The sequence below is a fragment of the Xenopus tropicalis genome, chromosome 1 (genome assembly GCF_000004195.4).
Source record: "Xenopus tropicalis strain Nigerian chromosome 1, UCB_Xtro_10.0, whole genome shotgun sequence".
Classification (NCBI taxonomy): Eukaryota; Metazoa; Chordata; class Amphibia; order Anura; family Pipidae; genus Xenopus; species Xenopus tropicalis.
In genome coordinates this window covers 18,419,060-18,445,689 of record NC_030677.2, presented here as the reverse complement: position 1 = coordinate 18,445,689, position 26,630 = coordinate 18,419,060, and the positions used below count along the sequence as shown (strand labels likewise).

The following is a 26,630-nucleotide window of genomic DNA, read 5'->3' as shown; positions in this document are numbered from 1 at the left end:
ATGGCATTGCAGTTGTGGTAGTGACTTAACACGCCCAAGACACTTTCGGTTAAAGCACTGTACATTATAGATGGTTCTATGTTTATTTTTTGCCCGACCATTTAGATGATCTAACTCTGTATATCATTGCTTTGTCCAGCTAGCCGATATGTACAGTGCAGCTGTGAGTGTGTGTCTGTATATAACTGCTTTTCATATCTGAGCAGAATATAGATAACAGCTGTGGATGCCTGCCTGTATAACCGCTTTGCCCGGCTGGCTAGAATGTGCAGTGCAGCTGCAGTTATTCTACTGATAGATCCTTCCAGAGGGCAAGTAGTGGTGCGGCTTCTAGAACACTCCTAGACTGCTAGGAATCCTCTTATACTTGTAAGGAGGGAAAGCAACAGGACGATCTAGACAGACGTGCAACTTTCTTCCTTCCAATACTCATCCCTTTCTTGTTACAGGCTCTATTTTAGGAATATACATATCAGCTTCCACAGAACATACTGCAGGCTTCTAGATTTTTCTATCACTATTCTCTAAGCAGTATCTAATGTGTGAAAAGAGTCCCCTGGATAGGTGGCCATGGTGGGGGCCGGCATTGTACAATGCCAAAGCTGCTGGCAGAGGTGCATTTGTTTAGCTTTCTGTGAATGAAGAACAGAGAAAGACAAACATGAGGAAGAAATGTGATGCTGTTAGCACCCACTCAGCTGTTGTCATCTGATAGAGCACAGCAACTGGCCACTAAATATAAACTGCAGGGCGAGAAAAAAAAATCTTATAGTAAGTTTATTTAGAGACAAGAATTGTCTTTAGCGGCTGCAGGCAAGAGGGACTGCCTTGGGCCTCACTCTGCGGGCTTTGTAGTACAGCTAGATAGTACCAGGAAAGGGTAACTTAGGGCCACTGCAGGATCATGTGAATAGTAAGGCATGGCAGGCCCAGACAGCAATCTGTAGATTCTGGCAATTGCCAGAATATACTTTGTGATATGCCCATGTGTAGGCACGTAACAACCCATTCCTTGCCAATATCTGATATGAGACTTGAGGGGTCATATAAACGTCTGCATGTATAGTTGCACTGCCACACATTCCCCACAGTTACACGATAAACTCCATTCATTAAATTTACTTTCAAAACCTGTTCTTTGCTTGCCACCGCTCATCCCTTACTGCCTTCCATTCCGAATGAAGTGCTGCTGTGCCTATTGACAGAGAGGAACACAGGCGCTACCACCACCTCTGGACCAGGGTTCCCTTTATGTCCAGAACCAGTTGGCTTTAATTTACTTTATATCAGTGTTATGTGGACCCTGTATTACTTGCTCCAGCTGATAATATACTTCTCCCAGCATCCTCCAAGTCTGTCAGTTAATGCTGGAAATTGTAGTTTAACAAATAGTACAGCGCTGCGGAATATGTTGGCGCTTTATAAATAAATGTTAATGTAATGTAATAGTAGAGAATTTCATGTTGTATTATAATGTATAGGGTCCCACATGAGGTTTTTTTACCCTGGGTGACTGGCCACAGAATGTTTTTGGGTGAATATAGTCTAATATGAATGAATGGAACATACAGTGCATCATGTTAGTATGAGGGTGCAGGGATGGGATCTGAGCCCTGTTTTGGACAGGACAACAGAAGGGGGGGAAAGGGAGGGGGGCAGAATCTTTTTATAGGACTGCTCTTTAGGAATGTGAAGGTGCTGAAATAGCAGCCGTGACAAGGGGACTGTGCAGTTAGCTGCCTGCTTGCTATCAGCAGTTTGGCTTTGTCCAGGCACGGGGTAGGAGAGGAGCAACCATGGAGAACGTTGAAATTTTCGAATCGGAGGGCAAGGGACGGGGCCTGAGGGCCATTAGAGAGTCCTGGGCCGGGGACATTATCTTTGCAGAACCTGCTTACTCTGCCGTTGTGTTTGACAAGTAAGTCCTATCTATGTGACATTAAATAGGGAAAGCTGCCCTACAGAAGGCACAGAGCAATGGCGTCTTAAACTGATATTTCCCTGTCTGCTGCTGTGATAAAAATCACTCAGCAACCATTTATTTTTATTTATTCGTTTTTATTTGGTATTCATTTTTACTACTATTGCTTAAAGTCTATGGTTGAGATGCTCTGATTGGAAACACCATGGCCGCACTTACTGAAAAATGAAAAACAAATGTTCAGATACAAAAATGTCCGGGGCAGAATGATTTATTGACAAAGAATTAATTCTAACTTTGTGGTGATTTTTTTTAATATGATTTCCTTGTACAGGTATAGGACCCGTTATCCAGAATGCTCGGGACCTGGGGTATTCCGGATAAGGGGTCTTTCCGTAATTTGGATCTTCATACCTAAAGTCTATTGAAAAATCAATAAAACATGAATTATACTCAATAGTGTTATTTTGCATCCATTAAGGATTAATTATATCTTAGTTGGGATCAAATACAGGCACTGTTTTATTTTTACAGAGAAAAAGGAAATCAATTTTAAAAATCTGAATTATTTTATTAAAATGGAGTCTATGGAAGACAGGCTTTCCATAATTCGGAGCTTTCTGGATATCAGGTTTCCGGATAACAGATCCCATACCTGTAATAACTTTGTTACATGAAGTTCAGTCGCTGCCTTCTCTTGTCTCGTTGTTGCATTGCTTTCTGTTATTATTGCAATTATGTGCGCACAATTAGATTTCCATATTATTTATTTTAGGAAGCAGCGCTATTTATAAATATAAATGTATTGTTATGAATCTTACCTCGGGGTAGATATTGTTAGTGGAGTAATTCAGGGGACTAATTGCCATATGAATTTATTTTGGCTGCAAAATTAAAAAAAATAAATATAAAATAGCTATATCCCTGGAACATTGTGCAGATTGTAAGACCATAGAGTACAAGGACATTTAATGCCCCACACAGGTCACCTAGAATAATTGCAGTATTCTTTTATTTATAACTTATATGCTTGTGGCTCCATAGGTAAAACAGCATACGAGAAACAGCAGTAATCTTAACTTTCGGAAAAACTGAGTAACTATTTCTAGGGGAGGGCCGTTTTGCTGAGGGGCCAACGGAGAGCCAGACTGCAGTACTTATACCCCTATAAAGCAATTTTATGGGGGTATAACACTGTTCCTGAGGGAATTGTTTTTTGTGTTTTGATATAAAAGCAATCAAAAAGCTGAAGGTATTCACACTATTGCTGCACACATAGCTCTACAGTACAGAGCCAGCGGGTGGAACGCTGGCAATCGTAGTTCAACAACAATTTGTCAACCTATAAGTCCCAAAGGATGTATGGTTGTCTCGCGACTGATGGAAAGGGCATCATTTTGGCCCCCTCCATGGACCAATAAGTTGGTAACTCAACAGACTTGGTGCTTGTATGGTCACCTTTAGTTCCCGGGCCAACCTAAATAATATTCAGATGACGGGCTGTATGGAGTATAATGGTTCTATATAATCAATAGGTAATATTATATTGTGTACACCAGCCAGGAGTTGTTGCATGTAGAAGTATATTTTGCAGTATGCATTTACAAATATAACTAAGAAGTACATGCAACTCTCTTGGAGATTGCCCAATGCAAGGTTCTATTGTTGGAATCTGGGTACAATCTGGATTCTTATTTGTAAATGGCGGGGGCGGGACTGGGGGCAGTTATCCAGGAAATGGCTAGAGTGGCTGTATTTTGGGTGGATTTAGGCATGTTTGGTGTGTGCCCTCTGCACAAAATAAATGAAAAATGGAAATGTTTACACTAGCAGTGTTTGCATGTCTTGACCCATTGGAATATTTTTGTCTCTTTTCCAGTGCAAGGATGAATAATACTGTATATTGTGGTCCAATGTCCTTGACTGCTGCCAGTAGAAATAAGGAGAAACTTATAATGGCTGTGGGACATCAGGAGTTTAGTGACAGTGTTCAGATGGCAGTGGTTTGATGCAGGTCATCAATAGAAAGTGCTGGGATTGTTTCCAGACCGGCAGTTATTGCACATGATATGGCCCAGAACATGCCTTCACAGGTCTGGGGTAGTCACTGGACTACCCTTGTCTTTCCAACACAAAGTGGTCCATGGGATTCACTGCCCCATGTAGTCAGCTTTTAGCTTTTAGTGAAATTCATTCACATATAACTTTGTCTTGAAGGAAAAAAAAATAATCAATATTTGAATTTTTGAAGACATGATAGGGGCCAATGTAACCTTGAAAGAAAAAACAGAACTGTAATTTACCCTTCCTGATAGTGTCTTATGGGATATTGCATTAGTGGGTTGACAAGTGATATTTATAGATATTCTGGGGCGAGAAAGCCACACTCAGTGCCAAGTGTCTCTGTCCCACTTCTGCCATAAAACAGTCATTGTTTTGCCATCACTTTTTGCACTTAAAGTAGTTTTTATCAGAGCGGAGATACGATATATGATAGATCTCTGTCACTTTCAGTTGCCTTTTATGGGCTCCCCTGTCTGCCCTTTTGCTGTGGCAGCTGACACATTACATCAGAGAGGCTTCAGTGTGCAGCCAGTCAATGACATGTCAATGTATATGGCCTTACTGTTAACTCACAGCTGTCTGGGGACTCGCCACATGTCTGCAGCAAGGAGTGTACTAGGATTTTTCTCTTTCCTCTAGCCTTTTTTTTAACAGTAGCATAGATTAATAATAATAATAATAATGCTAATGTAGATGCTGTATCAAAACTAAAGCAGAAGGCAATGAAGTGGCTAATGAAACAGATCCCAGGTCAGAGGGTGGCAAATACAGTATAACCTGTGCAATTCTGTCCAATTAACTTCAACACCACAAACATAGCCTCTATTCTGATAGGCTGCATTGCCTATTACCCCATGGTGCCCCATGGGAGAGCACATAACTTTCTACCCTGCACAGAAGTACTGGGTTCATCTTGCCTCATAGCTAGAACAGAACTACTACAAAATGAGCATTATATTATCCTGTAACACCACAAACACAAATGGCATATTATATGTAGAGAAATACGTATCCATAAATGTTAGGGTGTTAGACGTCACCTTATAGTTACATGACACATAATGGTGTAAGCCGGAAAGCCAAGTACTTTTTATACAGGTTATGAAATCTTGAAATGATTTCTAATACTTTATATGTTACAGCAGGGGGTGTGTTATTTATTATATTTCACAGGTTTTATTCCACAACTGACATCAGTAAGCACTCAGAAATGATGACATTAATAAGCACTATTTAAAAGGATATATATTAAAAGTTCTTCAAAACTTTTGTGTATTATAATGATATAATGCAGATATAGTGACGCCATCAGTTATAATCAGTGCTTGTCACACACCTCATGGACACTTGTGTATTATAATAAATAAAAAAACCTCCATTCTTTTCCCAGATAGAGAGAGAGAGTAAAAAAAGTGTCATCTTAAAGCTAATGCCTTTTGGAGAGATTAGTCCCCATGATAAATCTCTGCTACTAAAGGGGACTAACCTCTCCGGACATGCCTTTCCATCTGGAACACAGGGAATTGCAGTCGGTGGAAAGGCCTGCGCATCTCTCCATGGGGCATTAGCCTAAAGGTGGCCACACACGTTCCAATCGGCCACTAACGTTCAGGGCTGAAACGGCAGATATGGAGGTAGAAACAATAGGATTTCTAACTCCTTCTGCCGATTCAGCTCTGAAGGCAGATTTTGCTCAGGTGCCTTCTATGGCACCCGACAAAATCTTTTAACCCGTCCGATCGTTGAGTCAACCAATATCAGCAGCCTCCTGCGATATCGGTCGCCTCGCCGACTTGCCATACACGCACCAAAGGTTTTGTACGATATTATCGGTGCGTATATGGCCAGCTTTAGGCTAGAGGTAATGTAATGTATAACATATTGTAGTGTCACCAATATCTCTTGCCCTGTGCCTGGGCTGAGAAAACAGTGTACCCAGTAACTTCTACGATGGAGCAGACACATCGGAAGCTGATATGGTTCTTGCTTCCAGTGTCATTGGTCATGGTAGCCAATCAGCGACAGAAGCCTGTGCACCAGGTGCCACAGCCAGATATGGCAGCCAGCAAACCAGCTGAACTACTCTTCATTGTCACATATACTGAGATATAACAGATGGGCAGTTATAACTGCTGCTGCTTAGCTATAGATTCTCCTGGGATACTTCTAGATGGCACACCAATATTGTGAGGTGGCCATTACTGAGATGTCTGGTATAACTGTTTACATGTGATGAACTCTCTAATCATGGCCTATGAAAAAAAGTATCCCTTTGATTCTACGATATTCTGCTCTGGAAAGAAAGTTGAGTTCATTTATGACTGCAACTTGCTCCATATCAAAAGTCAGTCATGGGGTGTAAAGCCTAGCCTTGGTGGGCACAGTCCAGCATGGGGCAGGCAGTAAGTATAGAGTTCTTTTGCATCCTACGTCCCCTGCCATTTATAAATTTGCATGTCTGAATGGAACCCAAAATTCTCTGTGTCCTTGGACAGAGATTTGTGGCAATTTGATAAGGGGAAAGGCAGAGTGCAAAGTCCAAAGAAAAAGGCAGATTGCTAATTTTTTTGCACTTTGAAGCCTGCTTTTTCCTCTTAAAAGTTTCTGGCTACATAGGGAGTTTGGAATTCATTCCCAGAATTCCTTTTATTGGCTACATATGGAAAACCGCAAGCACTGTGCTCGATATTCCAGTTTAATTATTTTATCCACAGGGTCTAAATGAAAAAAAAATTGTATAATTTATAATTTATGTTCTCTCTTCAGTCTCTCCCATTCAGTGTGCCATTCATGCTTCAAGAGGCAGGAGAAACTACTGCGCTGCGGACAGTGTAAATTTGCTCACTATTGTGACCGGACATGTCAAAAGGAATCCTGGGCCAACCACAAAAACGAGTGTGTGGCCATTAAGAAAGCCGGTAAAGCACCGAATGAAAATATCAGGTATATAAACCCTGAATTACCCATAAACCCATGAATTATTTGATCACAATGCTCTCCCCTAAGCACTTTTATAATATATATGCTTAACATGGACTTTTGCTGGCTGCTAAAATAATGAAAGGCTTCTCTCCAGCCCTGGGCAACTAAGTAAACACAATCCAACACTTATATAAAATGACATTATATTATATGTTCAGCATGAAAATCATAAGTACAACAAGTTCAGTTCAAATGTATTCTGTCTACCCACCCTCCCGCTGCCATCACAGAGATAATGAGCTCAGTATAAACAATGTCCTCCATTCCAAGAGCTGCAGGCTAAGTCTCAGCTTTACAGATAAGTTCATCATACCGGGCATTCTGCAAATCTATAAACTGCTTTCCCCTTATTCTACACCAGGAAGTTGCAAAATAAAAGATAAATCAATTTTACTGTCCTATTTAATTAAAATTAAATTCTCATTATATTAAGTAAACAATAGCTACATTTAAGACATTGAATACATGTAGGCAAAACTGCACCTAAAATATTTAGCGCAGCATTTGTGTTTTGTCTTTGTGTGTTTATTCTCTTGTTTCTCTGTATAACAACAGACTGGCTGCAAGAATTCTCTGGAGGATAGAGAGAGAAGGAAGTGGCCTCACTGAGGGATGCTTGGTCTCCATTGATGATCTACAGAACCATATAGACAAATTTGATGAAGCAGAGAAGGGCTTACTCATGGAAGATGTTCAGAAATTTTTGGAATATTGGCCAAGTCAGAGCCAACAGTTTGGCATGCAGTACATCTCTCATATATTTAGTGTGGTAGGTCACAGCAAGCACTTTGAAACTTTAACCCCCATATGTAATAAAAGGCACTAGGTTTTCCCAGTACAAGTATAGGACCCATTATCCAGAATGCTCGGGTCCAAGGGTATTCCGGATAAGGGGTCTTTCCGTAATTTGGATCTCCATACCTTAAGTCTACTAAAAAATCAATAAAACATTAAACCCAATAGGATTGTTTTGCATCCAATAAGGATTAATGATATCTTAGTTGGAATCAAATACAAGGTACTGTTTTATTTCTACATAGAAAAAGGAAATCAGTTTTAAAATTCTGAATTATTTGATTAAAATGGAGTCTATGGGAGACGGGCATTCCGTAATTCGGAGCTTTCTGGATAACGGGTTTCCGGATAAGGGGTCCCATACCTGTACCAGTAATCCATAACAACCAAAAACATGTTGGCTTTTATACAGGAGACAAGTAAATTCTACCTGCAGATTGGTTGCTATAGGTGGTAAAACACCTGCCAAAGCAAAGGCAATGTAGTTGCTGTTAACTTGCAACACCCCCAGTCCTCCCCCAAACCACCCCAATCTGCCTAGATTTTACCTTATTTCTTCCCAAATGCTCTCCCATTTTACATCATCATTCCACCCATTTTAAGCCATTTCCACGCCGCCTATGCAAGAGTACTGGGGGGGCATATCTCCCCTGGGCCAGTGTCCCAAATCTTTCCATAAGACTAAAATAATTCCATCTTTAAACTAATGTAATTTCATGTTCTTAAGCAACAAAGTGATTAACATTTACTGACAATACATATCTTATTAAATAGACCTTTCTGGCTGACTTAGTATATTTTGTCTTTGGTTTCTCCTCTTGGGTGATGTTTTTCTCAGATAAGCTGCAATGGTTTTACTCTGAGTGACCAAAGGGGTCTCCAAGCTGTCGGCGTTGGAATATTCCCTAACCTCTGCCTTGCTAACCATGATTGTTGGCCAAACTGCACCGTCATATTCAACAATGGCAAGTAAGTGTCATATATTTTCTATATTGTATATGTATTGTAGTGCAGTCTGTTTCATAAATATAATTAGTTAAAGGGATATTATCACTTTTTAGCTTTTGTGTAACTTATATATTAAAACACTCTTATTTTCATTGTAAAAATATTTTTTTTTCTCTTAATCCAAAAGAGATGGGCTTTCCTAGGAAGTGGCCTATCTGTCTGTAGGTTTCTCTTTTATCTCTATTCTTCTGCCATAAACACCTTTAGGAATTTGTGTTGTTTCTTATATATAAGCAGCATATAGTGCTGACTCAGTGATTTCTGCAGCCTTTTTATCCATGACACATTTCCAAGGATTTTAGATAAAAAAAATTTCACTGTAGAAAGCCAAACTGTTTAACAAATATTATTTTTTATAATGTATGGCTTTGGTTTAAAATATATAAACACATACAAAATAACACTCATTAGCACAAAAAAGTGACACTGCCCCTTTAACATTTCTTCATTGTGTTTTTTTAATTTGGAATTACAGAGTACTGGTATCAGCTAAATCAGCAGCTATACACAGCTTCTGTACATAGCATATGCCTCCTGAAATGCACTGGATTAGGCTGATTTTGTATAAGAAATGTATGATTCTTTTCAGTGAGTAAATACGTTCTGTTTGTAAGTCAGTGGGACATTAAAGGGACATTCAAACTGAAAATACACATTGCTTTTAAGGGGCCTATATTATCTATTTCCCCCTATAGATTTACTTTATGGAAATCTCTTTGTTTCTTTTTGCTTTACTGCCAAAGCATCTGGAAAAGTATTATGTCTAAGCTTGCAGATTTAGCCTTGCTTAAAGGGGATCTAAACCCAAAAAATGTATTGATGAAAAGTTAAGGTGGCCATAAACAGGCAGATCCACTCATTCTGACGTTGCCAACAATTGTGTTATCTTTCAGGTCCTATGAAATCTTGTCAGCATTGGTGAGCCCCATACACAGGCATATAATGCTTCTAATACCTGACTTTTGGCTGAATCCAGAAAGCGCATAGAAAATGCATAGAGAGTAAAGCTGGCCATACATGCACTGATAATAGAGGTTTCGTACGATATTCGGTGCATGTATGGCAAGTCGGCGAGGTGACCAATATCGCAGGAGGCTGCTGATATCGGTCGACTCACCAATCGGGCGGGTTAGAAGATTTTGATCGAGCACCATAGAAGGCGCCTGAGCAAAATCTGCCTTCAGAGCTGAATCGGCAGAAGATGTAGAAATGCTATTGTTTCTACCTCCATATGTGCCGTTTCAGCCCTAAACGTTAGTGGTCGCACGAAAGATCAAAAATGTGTGTGGCCACCTTTAGGGTTGCTGACACTCTTGGCCTTCAAAGAGAGCCATAAGAGCTGAAAAATCTGCTAATATCTCAGAAACTGTTACAAATAGAGGTCAGAGTATTGCTCCGCACTCCCCAGTCCAACCCTGAACAAGGGTATAGATATAGTAAAATATTGACTTATCTGTCTTACTGAACCCCAGAATATAAGTGTTGGAGAATTCATCAAGCTATAGAGTTTTTTCAAATTAAGCTCTGGATTATTTCCAGCAGATCAGACGGGGTCCCTTTTAGCTTGGTTGTACAGCGAGAGCCGTGATATATAAATATCCACCCATTCCTGTCAGTAAGTTAATTCAGTAGGCTGTGATAAAGTCACTTTACAAGTTGTGTCCTTTCATGCTTTATCCTCTGACATTTATTTGACATTTCACTCGTTCATCAGCACAACCCAGCTAACTGTACAAATGATACATGATCTTGGTTACTGGCTGGGTTACTGGCCGACAGGATTCCGCAGCCATTTAGCTCCTGGTAAATCATAAACAAGCTCAGGAAAAAGAACGGTTAAAGTTTGCCACTCAAAGCAACAAATCAGCATTTAGCTTTTACTCATCTACAGCAGATAGAACAGTGAAACCTGACATCTGATTTGTTACAGTGAGGCATCTGGCTACTCTGTATGTGCTTCTGCAAACAAATAGTGCTAGTTAAAAAAGGGTCAATCAATGCAAATATTGTTTTTGCCTTCTCTTATTTTATACCCACTGTTGGCAACAAATTATAAACGTGTTCATTCATTTTGTGCCCATTCCTCTCATTCCCCCATTCTTAGCCAGATACTGAATTTGTCAGTTTGGCTGCCTAATGTAAGCAGAAGTTCCAATGTTATGGTATGGGCACTTTGAAATTCCATTAGTAGAGTTATGTCAAATGGTCAGTGGAAATGGTAGAATTATACATCACATGGAAACTGGAACTGCTCTTGGTAGGGTTATGTCATATGGACTGTGGGGTTATGTCACCTGGATAATGGAGACACTTTGGATAACATTAAAGCTTATGGTTTAGTTATACCAGAGGGATTTTAGGAATGGCATAATAAGCCATCAAAGTAATTCTAGTTTAGGAACAATGTATATACTGTTACATTAAGTGACACATATATATTAATCACTCTGCTCTAGGACCCTTCTATCTAACAACAATTTGTATTTTATGGTTGGTGTCCCTTTAAGGCCTCTGTCCTATAGACCGCTGATGCAATATCCAGTGCTGGATTCTGATAGATATATGACTGGTCCCAGAAATATAGAAGCCTTTATTGCATTTCGATGGCCCATCTTGTTCAGTTGTGCATTGCAGACTCTTGTTTTGTTTTTCAGTCATGAGGCTGTTAGATCAATGTTTCATACACAGATGAGGTGGGTTGGTATCGCCAGTATTTGTGCGCCGTGCAGCCTCTCTCACCCCCTACCGTATGGAATCCATAACCTATATTATGCACAGTGCCTGCGTCCCATCCTTTCCTCCACTCCCAAATCCACTTGAGAAAAATATTAATATTCATGTTATGGAACCATCTAATCTTTCCCTTTCCTACATATCGCCCATTCTGTATGCCATTGGCCACAAAGTGATCTGATTTGTCCTCCACCACAAAGCATGGATTCAGCCTCTCATGGTCCATAGACAATGTCTGGAAATAGAAAAATACATGTTATTTGGTAGTATGCTTCTGAAATACTAATGTTTATTTTTAACAAGGATAAACTTACTAAACCACTCGGATTAATCTAAAATCACTAGAAAATATGTGTGATTGGAAATGTTCACCTTAATGATGCCAGAGTTTGTTTATGTGAAATGTAGCCTGACATATAAGCAAAATAATTTGTTGTGACTATTTGTTTCTTCCAGCACAAACATTAATTTATACAATGTGTATTTATCCCATTTATTTATGAAGCACCAACATAATCAACAGCGTTTCTCTAAAGGGGACTTAACAAAAAGACAGACAGGCAAGCCAAGGAGAACTGAGACAGTGGGGCTGATGTGCTAACATAGGTGCTAAATTGCACCAGTGCAGTTACCAAGAGCAACCAATAACATTTATTGAATTTACTTGGAGTAGACTTATCAAAACTATTTGCTTATTAGTTGCTACTGGTAGGTGTAGCACCTTTGTTAACTCAGCCCCAGAAGGGGATCTCTCTATGGTCAGGGCCGGCCTTATGCCAGTTGAACCTATGGGGACCCCGCACCAGCAGGAATAAGCACATAAAGCTCTCCAGCCCGCCCCCAATAATGATTGCCTAATAATGTTGCTTTGTGTTCTGGGACATTTAACACAAAGTGGGCACTGCATTCATACTGCTACCCCAGGGGACGTACTGTCTATAGTGTGCTTAAGGGGCCAATAATCACACTGTATATAGTATGCTTGGTGTGTCAGTGCCCAGTGCTAGGGGGCCAATAATCACACTGTATATAGTATGCTTGGTGCGTCAGTGCCCAGTGCTAGGGGGCCAATAATCACACTGTATATAGTATACTTGGTGCGTCAGTGCCCAGTGCTAGGGGGCCACATTGTGCCAAGAAATGTCGGGGGCCAATGGAACATGAGAAAGATAGGCAAAATGATCCCAATTGGGCCTGCAGTTTAATAGACCAGCCCTGTTTGTGGTGCACGCTGAAAAGTTCCCCCCAACCAGTACAATTTTCGGCTAACAGAAAGCCTGGCCTGGGGTATCGGGTAAGTGATTACAGTCACTGTTGGGTCCCTAACATTTACCACCCCCCATCCCCAGTGATTAAGTCAGTAAGCCAGTAAGATGTTGCAGTAGTCTAAGTGGGAGATGATTTAGACTAGAATAGACTAGTTTTATGGTTGAGCCACACTCAGATATAAAAAGTGTTGGGGAGCCACACAAGCATCAAAAAGTTCTTTTTGCCAAATAAGGGCTGTGATTGGCTATTTGGTAGCCCCGTGTGACTGCCGGAGGCTCTGCTTGGAGTAAAACTGTGTCTCTGGGCTTCCAAAACTTGTCTCCAAGCCAGAGATTTAAAAATGGCACCTACTTTGAGGCCACTGGGAGCAACATCTGGGGGTGGTGGATCCCTGCATTATATAGAAAAGAAATGGAATATAAACTTGCTTTGGATTGGACACTACTATCGGCATCATGAAAGGATGCAGTTCATTTATGATCTCTGATTAAAAGCATGGTTCTCAGTGCTACATTTTTTGAAAATATGTTTTGTATTTTCTTAACCTTCTACAAAGTGAATGCTCTCCTACCGGCATCTCCTTCTTTATAATAACCGCTGCGTTGGCAACAATGCCTGTTACTGTATAACATTCCTACCAGTGCAGAGCAGCATTATACATCATATCAAAAGAATGTAATAACTAACACGTAGAGATTCAAATCAGCTGAGTATCTTCTTTCTACCACAGGAGCACTCAGCATACGCTTGACCTTGATAAATAAATGTCAGTCTGCTCCTGTGCGAGTTAACATGAAGCAGATACATTTATAGTGCATGGAACCAGTTAATGCATCTCCCTCTGCTAATTCAGCAGGCTGGCAGCACTCATTTATGTGCTTAAAGCTGTAAAAATTAAAGTAAATAAAAATATATATCCAACCACTCCCCTACATGGGCAATTCATTAATACATTTTGTTTACTTCTAGTATATTGGTTAGTTTGCTTTTACTGTGTCATCAAGGCACATCAAGTACAGGTACTGTTTTATTATTACAGAGAAAAGGGAATCATTTAACCATTAAATAAACCCAATAGGGCTGTTCTGCCCCCAATAAGGGGTAATTATATCTTAGTTGGGATCAAGTACAGGTACTGTTTTATTATTACAGAGAAAAGGGAATCATTTAACCATGAAATAAACCCAATAGGGCTGTTCTGCCCCAATAAGGGGTAATTATATCTTAGTTGGGATCAAGTACAGGTACTGTTTTTTTTTTATTACAGAGAAAAGGGAATCATTTAAATATGAAATAAACCCAATAGGGCTGTTCTGCCCCAATAAGGGGTAATTATATCTTAGTTGGGATCAAGTACAGGTACTGTTTTATTATTACAGAGAAAAGGGAATCATTTAAATATGAAATAAACCCAAAAGGACTGTTCTGCCCCCATGTTAAACAATGAACATGGGTTACCAGTACCTCATTTAATTTTGTGGTCCAAGGTCTCCTTGTGGATAAGGCTAATGCCAAACAGGGCTGAGTTAAGAATCAGCCCCTACACTGGCATTAGCCTTTCCCTGTGCCGGCACCTAGAGGCATTGTTTCAGTCTGAGTGCAGGCACACAGAACAGTGCTGAAATGCATACTTACGAGTTTCGGTGCCAAAATTTGCTCCGTGTTCCTCTACCTGTGCCGATACAATAGCTTTGGGAGCTCTTGTTTATCCACAGGCTGAGAATCAGCCCCAAGTAACAATGCTCTTGCACAATCATACGTTTTTTTTTAATCAAACAAATAAATAGAACCGTAACAATGCAAAATAATCCAGTAGCCCTATTTAAGTGTCTGTTCCACTGGCCTCTTTAATTGCCTTTGTGATTGCAATGCAGAAACAATGGGTTTGCCTCTGAAAGCAGAATTTAACTATTAAATTAAGGTACCACTTAGGGTTGCCACCTGTCCAGTTTTTACCTGGACAGCCCGGTTTTCGGAACGGCTGTCTGTGTCAAAACCTCCTGCCTGGTTTTCCAAGGCTTCCAAGGCCCAGCCTCTTCCCTGCTCCTGTGATGTCATGGCCCCGTCCCCCATGACATCACTGTCCCCCCGCCCTGCTACAAACGCTGGCGGAGGTGGCAACCCTAGACTTTCATACACATTACATTTCTAAATGATTATTATTCTCTGTAATTAAAATAATAAGAATCCAATAAAATGCCACATAGCGGATTTAAACCCGCTGTCAAAGTGCAGCCTGTTTTTTAATGTTTTTAATGTGTTTTAATGGATTGTACAAAACATGCATTATGGCTAGATCAAGCTTGGTTTTGCACAGAATCCCTCTAACCGAATGAATGATGTGGAGAACAGGACAATGAATCAGTGATTGTTAACGAGGGACCTATCAAACTCATGGTGCATGGAAATCCAATTCACAACTAACATTCAGGATGTAATTATCATTTTGAAAAAATCCTTGTAACTGTTGTCTGTAAGCCTCCCACACCGGTCTCCTCACCTCTTACCTAATTATTCCATAACAGAATCGAGCTTCGAGCTCTCGGGAAGATCAACAAAGGAGAAGAGCTTACTGTGTCCTACGTGGATTTCCTCAATCTCACCGAGGACAGGAAGGCGCAATTGAAGAAGCAGTATTACTTTGACTGCACGTGCGAGCATTGCACCAAAAAAACCAAGGATGCTTTGCTCCTGGCTGTCAAAGATGGAGAAGACAAGGTACTGTGATCCCATACAAGCTTTAGTAATAGCAAAAGACCACATTCACTCCAAGAGGAGGGGATACGTGGTCACGAGAAGAAGGCATGGTGGAATCCTAATACATGTAGATCAGAGATCCCCAATCTTCTTGTGAGCCACATTCAAATGTAAAAAAGTTAAGGAGTCAAATAAGAGTTATGATTGGCTATTAGGTAGCCTCTATGTTGACTAGCAGCTCAGTTAGACAGTTAAAGGAGAAGGAAAGGCTAGTAAAGAGTTAATCTCAAGCTGTAGGCATACCTTCAGTTGTCATAATAGTGCCCTTAAGTCTCCCCATATTTCACCTGTTCAGAAGATCTGAAGCCAAACAGTAAGGAAAAACTCTGAGCTGGGTAGAGAAGATTCCCATAATGCATCGCTCATCCCCAGACTCAGGGACTTAGAACTGTAGGTGGCGCATGCGCACAAGCAGGAGGCAACGGGGGACACGAGCGGTGCTGGTAGGGGGGAGAGGCAACGGGGACACGAGCGGTGCTGGTAGGGGGGAGAGGCAACGGGGGACACGAGCGGTGCTGGTAGGGGGGAGAGGCAACGGGGGACACGAGCGGTGCTGGTAGGGGGGAGAGGCAACGGGGGACACGAGCGGTGCTGGTAGGGGGGAGAGGCAACGGGGGACACGAGCGGTGCTGGTAGGGGGGAGAGGCAACGGGGGACACGAGCGGTGCTGGTAGGGGGGAGAGGCAACGGGGGACACGAGCGGTGCTGGTAGGGGGGAGAGGCAACGGGGGACACGAGCGGTGCTGGTAGGGGGGAGAGGCAACGGGGGACACGAGCGGTGCTGGTAGGGGGGAGAGGCAACGGGGGACACGAGCGGTGCTGGTAGGGGGGAGAGGCAACGGGGGACACGAGCGGTGCTGGTAGGGGGGAGAGGCAAGGGGGACACGAGTGGTGCTGGTTGGGGGGAGAGGCAACGGGGAACACGAGCGGTGCTGGTAGGGGGGAGAGGCAACGGGGAACACGAGCGGTGCTGGTAGGGGGGAGAGGCAACGGGGGACACGAGCGGTGCTGGTAGGGGGGAGAGGCAACGGGGGACACAAGCGGTGCTGGTAGGGGGGAGAGGCAACGGGGGACACGAGCGGTGCTGGTAGGGGGGAGAGGCAACGGGGGACACGAGCGGTGCTGGTAGGGGGGAGAGGCAACGGGGGACACGAGCGGTGCTGGTAGGGGGAGAGGCAAGGGGGACACGAGTGGTGCTGGTAGGGGGGAGAGGCAACGGGGAACACGAGCGGTGCTGGTAGGGGGGAGAGGCAACGGGGAACACGAGCGGTGCTGGTAGGGGGGAGAGGCAACGGGGGACACGAGCGGTGCTGGTAGGGGGGAGAGGCAACGGGGGACACGAGCGGTGCTGGTAGGGGGGAGAGGCAACGGGGGACACGAGCGGTGCTGGTAGGGGGGAGAGGCAACGGGGATGCAGTTCCAGACAGTTGCTGAGGAGAGAGAGGCACAGTGAACATAGAAGCCGGCGGCGGCCATGTTAAAGATGGCGGTGCCGTTCAGTGAAACAAGTATGTAGAATTACATTACATTACATTAACATTTATTTATAAAGCGCCAACATATCCCGCAGCGCTGTACAATAAGTGGGTTTCATACATTGGACATACAGAGTAACATATTAAGCAATCAATAACCAATACAAGAGGTGAAGAGAGCCCTGCCCAAAAGAGCTTACACTCTACAAGAATGTAGCAGTGTATCTCTGTAAATCTTTCATTAGACAATCTAGAAATATAGTGTTTTTACTCAGCAATAGTAGTACTATTTAATAGTGTGGTTAATAGCTTTTGACTTTCCTTCTCCTTTAATGTGGTTTTTATGCAACTTAAGCTTGCCTTCAAGCCAGGAATTAAAAAACAGAGACCTGCTTTGAGGCCACTAAGAGCAACATCCTGGGGGTTGGGCTATGTTGCCCCCGAGCCACTGGTTGGGGATCACTGGTGTAGATGTTTGAATTAAAGGAAAATTATACCCCCAGCATTCATACTTAACCAAAAGATATCAAATTGCTTGGTTCATTCTCTATAAACATCAGCACAGTATAATGATCACGGGGGCAGTTGTATCTGTGCCTATGGGGAACGCCTTTGCTGAAGCAAACAGCATGGCAAATTTTATGTGTATAAAAGGAAATCTTCAGAGATGGAATGTTTACTATGCATAATAAACGATGTGCTTATACTTTACTGTCTGCATAAGGCAACATGCAAGGAGGATGAACACTGCTTACATAAGGATATTGCCCTACCATGTGGAGATGAATCCATTTATTAGTACTGAGCTCTAGCGCTACCATGTACCAACCTCAGTCTTTGGTGACTACAAGCGACTTTTTGGGTTGAACAAATTCAATGACAGCTTTCTCATAAAATGACAGGCACGGTTCTCTTCTCTTTACAGCCAGAAGAGCGGGTTGTGAAAGAGGTGATACAATATTCAAAAGATACCATGGAGAAGATAGAAAAAGCTCGTTCAGAAGGGTTGTACAATGATGTGAGTAAATTACACTTTAATGAGCTATAAGGGGTAATTTGCTGAGACTCTGGGCGCTAATGCTTAATAAAAAGCACTTGGGTTTGGAGTCAACAGGTATACAAACTCTCGCACAACCATGTGTTTGGCATGGTAATATCACATGGAATGTGACTGCTTCACAAGTGAATTATTAATAGAAGCTGAAGCATTACATGTCCAATCATAGGACAGATGGGCATATGTTGGAATCCAAAACTGATCTTTGCCATCCAGCAAGTGACCCTGGCAGACAGTTTTAGCTACTATCTGGCTCTTTGGGGACTCCCTCTTGGTGGTTTAATACATTCATTTGGCACATAGTCTCGGCAGCACATTTTTTTAAGGTTATAAACTCTTCTTGTTATGATGAGAAGCTGTGAAACCTGGAGGTCAGGAGGTTCTACTATAACTTATAAAAAGGATTGAAGGTTAGTACAAAGGTTGCAACAATAATAGGGTTTGCCAGTGATTTCACTACTGTAAGTACGAGAGCCTATACACACAGACACAACATGCATATTGGTGCAAAGTGCAAGTAAAGGCTTTTGGCATTTTGACATAAAGGAATACTGTCATGGGAAAACATGTTTTTTTTTTCAAAAGCCATCAGTTAATAGAGATTCTCCAGCAGAATCCTGCATTGTAATCTGTTTTTCCCATGGGGCTAGCCATATTCTTCATTTCCCAGGGTGCCACAGCCATGTGACCTGTGCTCTGATAAACTACAGTCACACTTTACTGCTGCGCTGCAAGTTGGAGTGATATCCCCCCTCCCCCCCCCCCCAGCAGCCAATCAGCAGAACAATGGGAAGGGAGCAAGATAGCAGCTCCGAGTAGGTATCAGAATAGCACTCAATAGTAAGAAATCCAAGTCCAGCTTGGGACTCCTCCAGTTACATGGGAGTAGGAGAAACAATAGGTTAGCTGAAAGCAGTTCTAATGTGTAGCGCTGGTTCCTTCTGAAAGCTCAGACTCAGTCACACTTTACTGCTGTGCTGCAAGTTGGAGTGATATCCCCCCCTCACCCCCAGCAGCCGATCAGCAGAACAATGGGAAGGGAGCAAGATAGCAGCTCCGAGTAGGTATCAGAATAGCACTCAATAGTAAGAAATCCAAGTCCGGCTTGGGACTCCTCCAGTTACATGGGAGTAGGAGAAACAATAGGTTAGCTGAAAGCAGTTCTAATGTGTAGCGCTGGCTGAAAGCTCAGACTCAGGCACAATGCACTGAGATGGCGCCTACACACCAATATTACAGCTACAAATACATTTGTTGGTTCAAGAATAAAATTTTTAGCAGTGTAATTTATACACCATAAAAATCACGATAGAATCCCTTTAAAGGGTATGGCAACCCTACATTTTCTGGTCTGGTCTTACCTCCCCAACCCAAACACACAATTTGTATTGCATATATCGCCTCTGTTGTCAGCACCATCACATTTACCTAAAACATTTACATCTGCAAACAGCATGTGTGCACTGTAAAGTTTATGCAGTGGAGAATGCAGGTTTACACAGGCAGCTAGGATTGAGCCCTGTAATGGTAAAGCTGAGCTCAGGAGAGGAGGTTAGGAGAAAAAACATGTTTCTCCAGCAAAGTGCACAGATAGAGCAGAGTTTTTATGAAAACCAGCAGTGCCATCCCTTCACTGGCTGCTAGACTGGAGGGCATTTAGTAACCTGGGTTGAGTACAAATGGAGTGGCAGGTATTTATAGTTTTAAAAGAGGCTCTTTTGATCATTATAATCAATACTTGCCAACTTTCCTTAATTTCCAGTCTCGATTTTTGACTCCAGGTAATACCTGTCCCTAAAAATACCTCAGAGTATTGGACATTAATGTTTTGATGTCCAATGCTACATTAATATATTGTTCCAATGAGCAGAAAGCAGTAATGCCTGTCCTTATTCTGCATTGGTGGCTACAGTGCACCCAAACTCTTTTGGGCATGTTTCATACCACCCAATAGACCTAGCATCAAGGATATTATTTTTAAATGCTGGCAACTATATAAAGGAGAAAGTTGGCCTCAAACCAGCCATTTAACTTCTTGTTGATGCCATGTGATGTACATTACATTACATTACATTAACATTTATTTATAAAGCGCCAACATATTCCGCAGCGCTGTACAATAAGTGGGTTACATACATTGGACATACAGAGTAACATATAAAGCAATCAATAACCGATACAAGGGGTGAAGAGGGCCCTGCCCAAAAGAGCTTACAATCTACAAGGAGAAAGGGTTGAGACACAAGGTGTGGGAATGGGCATGACCAGAGTTGTGAGAGGTGTGGCACAGGTTATTGCTAAACTAGATTAGGGTAAGCCTCTCTAAATAAATGTGTTTTTAGAGATTTCTTGAAGGCAGAGAGATTGGGAGAAAGTCTGACAGTTTGTGGGAGCGAATTCCAGAGAAGGGGGGCAGCCCTTGCAAAGTCTTGAATGCGAGCGTGTGAGGAGGGAATGAGAGAGGAGTTGGGGAGCAGGTCAGTAGAGGAGCGTAACAAGCGGGTTGGATGGTACCTAGAGATGAGTTCAGAGATGTAGGGTGGGGCAGAGTTATGGACTGCTTTAAATGTGAGGGTCAATAGCTTGAATTTTATCCTGGATGGTAGGGGAAGCCAGTGCAGGGATTGGCAGAGCGGCATGGCAGAGCAGGAGCGGTTGGAGAGGTGTATGAGCCTGGCAGCAGTATTCATTATGGACTGGAGAGGGGACAGTCTTTGGAGGGGAAGGCCAATTAATAGGGAGTTACAGTAGTCCAGGCGAGATATTATAAGAGAGTGAATAAGAATTTTGGCAGCATCTTGGGTGATAAATGATCGGATTTTGGAGATATTTCTTAGGTGAAAGTGACATGATTTGATAAGTGATTGGATATGAGGAGTGAAGGACAGGGCAGAATCAAGGATAACCCCAAGGCACCGGGCCTGGGAAGATGGGGTGATGGTAGAATTGTTAACCGTTATAGATACCTCGGGAACAATGTGAGCGTTGGATGGGGGAAAGAGAACCAGTTCAGTTTTAGAGAGGTTTAATTTGAGGTAACGTTGCAATGTGCGCAGGTGGTGAAGCTCTGCCGGGACTGCTTGAAGAGACAGGAGCCCATTTTCGCTGATACCAACATCTACATGTTACGGATCCTGAGCATCTATTCCGAAGTGCTCTCTTATCTGCAAATGTTTGATGATGCCGCAGAAAATGCCAAGAAAATGGTCGACGGATACTTGTGAGTTTGTATCTAATCCGGTTTATTGTATATTGGCCTGAATCATACCATATAGCACTGTATATGAAACTCTGCATGGCAACATAATCATAGTGTATTGGCTGTTATTTACTGTAACAATAGTATGGAAACTGTCACTGGTGACAAAAGGCAGGGGTATGGGCAACACTGGGGGTATGGTCCATCTGGAAATATTGTCATTGTGCAGGCTCAGTATTAGCATAAACAAACTAGTTTAATTTGTCCATACCAGCCTATCCAATGTCAGCACACAGTAGGTGTTCCCCTATCCCAGTGATCCCCAACCAGAATGTTGCTCTCAGTGCCCCCAAACCAGGGAGTTATTTTTGAATTCCTGACTTGGGGGCAAGTTTTGGTTGAATAAAAACAAGATTTCCTACCAAATAAAGCCCCTGTAAGCTGATAGGGTGCATAGAGGCCCCTAATAGCCAATCACAGCCCTTATTTTGCTCCTCCATGAACTTTTATGGTGCTTGTATTGCTCCCCAAGTCCTTTTACATGTGACTGTGGCTCATGAGTAAGAAAGGCTGGGGATCCCTGCCTTATACTGAGCACAACTCAGCAGTAACTGTCCCCTTACCACCAGTAATCATGTGGCCCCAAACTAATAAATTAGCAGGATTACCTGTCCAGGAGACCCAATTATTAGCCCACCAGTCAGCTGGCCAGATCGAATGGAGCCGCTGCAGAAAAAAAAATGCCCTACATGGTCATTGATGGACACTGATCCACCTCAAACCCCCAACAGGTTCTGCCCTGTGATATGCATTTTTGTGTTCCCCTGAGCATAGCAGCCTCTGTACCCCCCTAATGGCTGTCCTATTTGGGCATAGCCTGTGCAGAGAGATATGATAAAACAAAGCCAGCATTGGTATTTCCCAGTACTATGTGCATTTTGTAGAAGAGCCCCCTAAATTAGCCCATAGTCTATACAAACACATAAGTTTGCTGATAGCTCATACGTAGAGATAGCATGTATGTGTGCCTTGGCTTGTTTGTGTGCACTGTGAATCCTATGATCCCAGGGGGTGGCCCTTAATTCTTAAAATGGCAGTTTTCTATTTAGGATTACCCAATGGCACATATTACTAAAAAAGTATATTTTTATGAAAATGGTTTATTTAGCTGAAGCAGGGTTTTATATATGAGCTGGTTTAAGCAATATATTTTTATAGAGACACACAAGTGTAATATATTGTTTTTTTTTTTATTCCTAGGAAAATCTACCATCAAAACAATGCCCAGCTGGGGATGGCTGTGATGAGGGCAGGAGTGACGCACTGGCACGCTGGCATGATTGAAGTTGGTCATGGGATGATCTGCAAAGCCTTTGCGATCCTTCTCATTACACACGGGCCTTTACATCCCATCACTAAAGACTTAGAGGTTGGCAGCCTGGCAGATATACTATATGTTGGAATGTATATTTTATATACCTGGGATAGCAAGTAAACAACCAGGCTACTCGCTGAATGTTCAGTTAGAAGTAAAAATATCACCTTTTGCCGCACACATAACATAAACACTGCTCTGTTGGAGGATAGCCAATTGCTTTGCATGGTAGCCTTGCCTGATATTCTATTTATTGTGTTATTATTTACCCACACCGATACCTGAGGGGAAGGATGTAATAACAACTGGGTAACACGTACACGTAAAGATCATTGGCTGAATGGTGGGCATACTTACTTTCCCAATAACGGTATTTTGGGCAGCTGCGGAGCTACCAGATTAAAGGGGCTTTTGAACCAAAATATTTTTAAAGAGCCCCTCACATCCCCGAAACCCCTAATATCCCTATCACTATAATCTATTCATTCAAAAAGTAGGAATAAATTCCATTTTTATATGCTGAAATCCAGCTGCAAAACAAATCTTCTCTTTCTGCCTCATTTTAAATCCTGGCAGGGGAGGAGGGACTAAAACATTGATGTTACAAATTGTAACAACTTCTCCACAGCTTACAGACAGCATGCAGGAACTACATAACCCACAATGCATTGCACTGTGTTCATTTCCTTATTGCCATGTGTGCAGGGAATTGTGGGATTGGGAGGATGCAGGCTGAAGGCAGGCTCAGGACAGGCGACTACTGTTACATTTAATTTGAGTCTCAAAGTAGTCAGCCAGATCAGCAGGGGGACAGGGGGCGGGGCTTAGGGAACTGTTCCAAACCCATATTCTTACACTAAAAATCATGAAAAGGCTGCATATATTTAATCGATGTATATTGCAAATTTGCTTAAATGCAGTAAGCAGTATGGCATCTCCCCGATGCTTTATGACTGTCCGACTATAACCACCCTCTTTTACACTGAGCTTGTAATGGTTTCTCCCAACAGGTGATGCGCGCGCAGACAGAAATGGAGCTCCGCATGTTCAAGGAGAATGAGTTTGTCTATTACAAGATGAGGGAAGCAGCTCTGTCCAATAAGCCCTTCCAAGTCATGAAGGAACCCAACAGTGAACCAGCTACGAACTTATTCCACAAAAAGCCACAAGAAGCAAAGTCCTAAGTGCCCTGTTACACAGCCGCCATCATATATGTGTCGTGCATCCCACGGTGGCACACAGGGACCCTGGATATATCTCCATGCCTTGCCGACCCCAGCAGAGCCAACATTACACGATATTGCCATCGCCTTGCTGTCTATAACATCAGCCAATGCAACTGGGATATTATACCTCCAACTGATTATATTTTCCATAGGAAACTCACAGTATGGGTCACATACAGCAGCCCCCTCCTACACATGCACACTGCTCCTTCCCAGGGCTCAGGGTAATAGGGGCAATGCCAATAAACAGGGAAAGCAAACCTCCTCTACAACTCCCAGATGTAGGAATTAGTTTTAATAATAGAAGCATTTAGGGTTGGACTTGGCCAATTGGGCAGCAGGAAAAAACCCAGTGGGCCCCACCTACCCAGACCAGATCCCCGCTGATCCCTCTCCCCTGATCAAGCCAAAGATAAGTATAATGTATGCACATTCGTGGGGGAAGGTTGAGTGGGTAGTGGGGGGGCCCCTGGGGCGGCAGCCCGAGTGAGCCCTGCAAACCCCATCCAACTTTGGAAACATTCAAGGTTTGCTGCTGGTCAAGTAATATATAGCAGGTAGCATTTACTACATATCTGATTGGTTGCTATGGGTTACTAGACCAGGGCAAGCTTTTTTTTTTTTTAACTTTTGATGCACTAAATTAGCATGTATGAATTTAAAGAGAAAGCCATAGCTACCAACACACCAGTCACTAGTACTTGCAATTGAATGCTGTGCCTGTGTCTTTTGTTATTTTTTTTGTAATTTTTTAAATATGAATGTAGTTTATGAAAATACAGTAGATATAAGGTTTGAATATGTATATGAAATATGCAATTCTTGACCATAATTAGAGTAAATGAGATTTGTATTTGCATTGAATTGAAGGCTACCTTTGCATAATGTAGTGGAGTTGCCCCACAAACTGCCCCGATATAGAGACAGATGTGCCACGGGGGTGATGCTCCTGGGAGTGCTGACAGTAGGAGAGTGTGGGGATCCGACTCCATGTCTGGCTGGCAGTATCAGAAGGCAGCAGGATATGTTGAAATAAATTGGCTCTCATGGGGTTTTTGTGTACTTTGTATCCCACAGCTGAGGAATAAATGAAAAGGTTTGTATTTAAGAGTACGTGGCCTTGTTTTGTGTGGATACGGGATCCTTTTCTCATGGAAAAGCAAGAGGGAATGTTCATAAAGCTCCAAGGAATGCTGCATTCATACCAATAGTTATCCAGATGTGCACACTAGGGATACACGAAATCCAGGATTCTGTTCGGTATTTGGCCTAATCCATCAGGGTGGGTTTGGGGGTTCGGCCGGACCCAAAAAACTGGGTTTGTTGCATCCCTAGTGCACACACATATATCCTTAGATCTGGGCTGGTGAAACACTTGGAAAAACCCCCGGTGGGCCCTGGCCATTACGGGCCCCACCAACCCAGGAACACTCCCTGCTCCAGGAACTTTGGGTCCTTCCCCCCCCCCCGAGCCCTAGTCACTACTGGGTATCACTTTCTGAGCAAAAATAAGGGCTGTTTCTGCAGAATTATGATTAGTACCTGGGGATACCAGTACTAAGCATAGAAGGCTGTTCCTGCTGAATTGTGCTTAGTGAAGGGGAATATTATGCTGGGCTAGTTTTATGGTTTCTCTCAGAGCAGGATACGGAGATTTCCATTTAGCACCCATACAGCTGTTTTTCACCCACCCACAGATAACACCCTTCTAGGCTACAATAGGAAGGATGTGGGAAGTGACAGAAGTAGTACAGCCGGCCTCAGAGCAGCTCATACCTTGCCAAATGGGACAGTTCATGGCAACTTTGCAATTGGTCTTCATTTTTATAGTTTTTTTTTTTTAATTATTTGACTCTTCACAGTTTTCAAATGGGGATCACTGACCCCACAGCCAAAAACATTTGTGAGGCTAAACACATAATGAAACTGATACTTTTCATTACTTATCTTTCTAGTCAGGCCCTTTTCTACTTATGTTTTAGTCTCTCATTCAAACCACTGCCTGGTTGCTAGGGTAATCTGAGCCACAGCAACCAGACAGCTGATGCAATTTTTAAACTGGAAAGTTGACAAAGGAAAAGCTAAATAATTCAGAAACCACAAATAATAAATAAAATTAAGACCGGTTGCAAATTGGCTCAGGATATCACTTATACTAAGGTACAGTAATACTTTATGCTAAAAGTTAATTTTAGGGCTCTGGCACACGGGGAGATTAGTCGACTAGTTGCCTTGAGAGGAAACTTTACATTTACGCCGGTGGGATGGCAATTCGGGGAGATTAGTCGCCTGCGAACAGGGATATTTGTTGCGGGCGACTAATCTCCCCGTGTGGCAGAGCCCTAAAGGTGAACCACCCCTTTATCATTTCTGGTTGTCTGACTGGGTGAGTGGGGAAAAAACCTCCCCCAATACACCTAAGATAATAATAAAGGATGTACGCTCCAAGGAGGGGGTTGGACAACAGCATGGGCCCCCGGGGTGCTGGGGGCCACAACAGGGGGGAGTGGGATATGGTTAATTCTATCACACACTGACAGTGTGATGTGTTTTCAGACATATGCTACAGTCAGCCAGCAGATGGCGGTAAACTCATTTGTGGGCACAAACTGGCACTTTTTTTTTGCCTCAGGCGGCATTAGGGTTAGAAACAACCCAGTGGCCAAGTGTTACCCATAATGAGACAGCAAAGCCAGGTAAAAGATAAAATGTTGGGTTCAGTAGGTTAAAAAAGAACAAAGACCTGCCTAATACCCTGACCCCCCCCAG

General features: G+C 42.6%; 1 protein-coding gene across 2 annotated transcripts; it reads left to right on the top strand.

Annotated features, from left to right (window-relative positions):
* The first annotated feature begins 1,698 nt into the window (after positions 1–1,698).
* smyd1 (SET and MYND domain containing 1) lies at positions 1,699–24,969 on the top strand. Of its 2 annotated transcripts, XM_012956146.3 has the most exons (10): positions 1,699–1,918; positions 6,752–6,928; positions 7,523–7,736; positions 8,601–8,731; positions 11,425–11,463; positions 15,298–15,490; positions 17,930–18,022; positions 21,118–21,281; positions 22,521–22,689; positions 23,646–24,969. In XM_012956146.3, exons 1-10 carry the CDS (start codon positions 1,797–1,799, stop codon positions 23,817–23,819), a joined length of 1,476 nt encoding a protein of 491 aa, XP_012811600.1. In that variant the 5' UTR covers positions 1,699–1,796; the 3' UTR covers positions 23,820–24,969.
* The last annotated feature ends 1,661 nt before the right edge of the window (positions 24,970–26,630 follow it).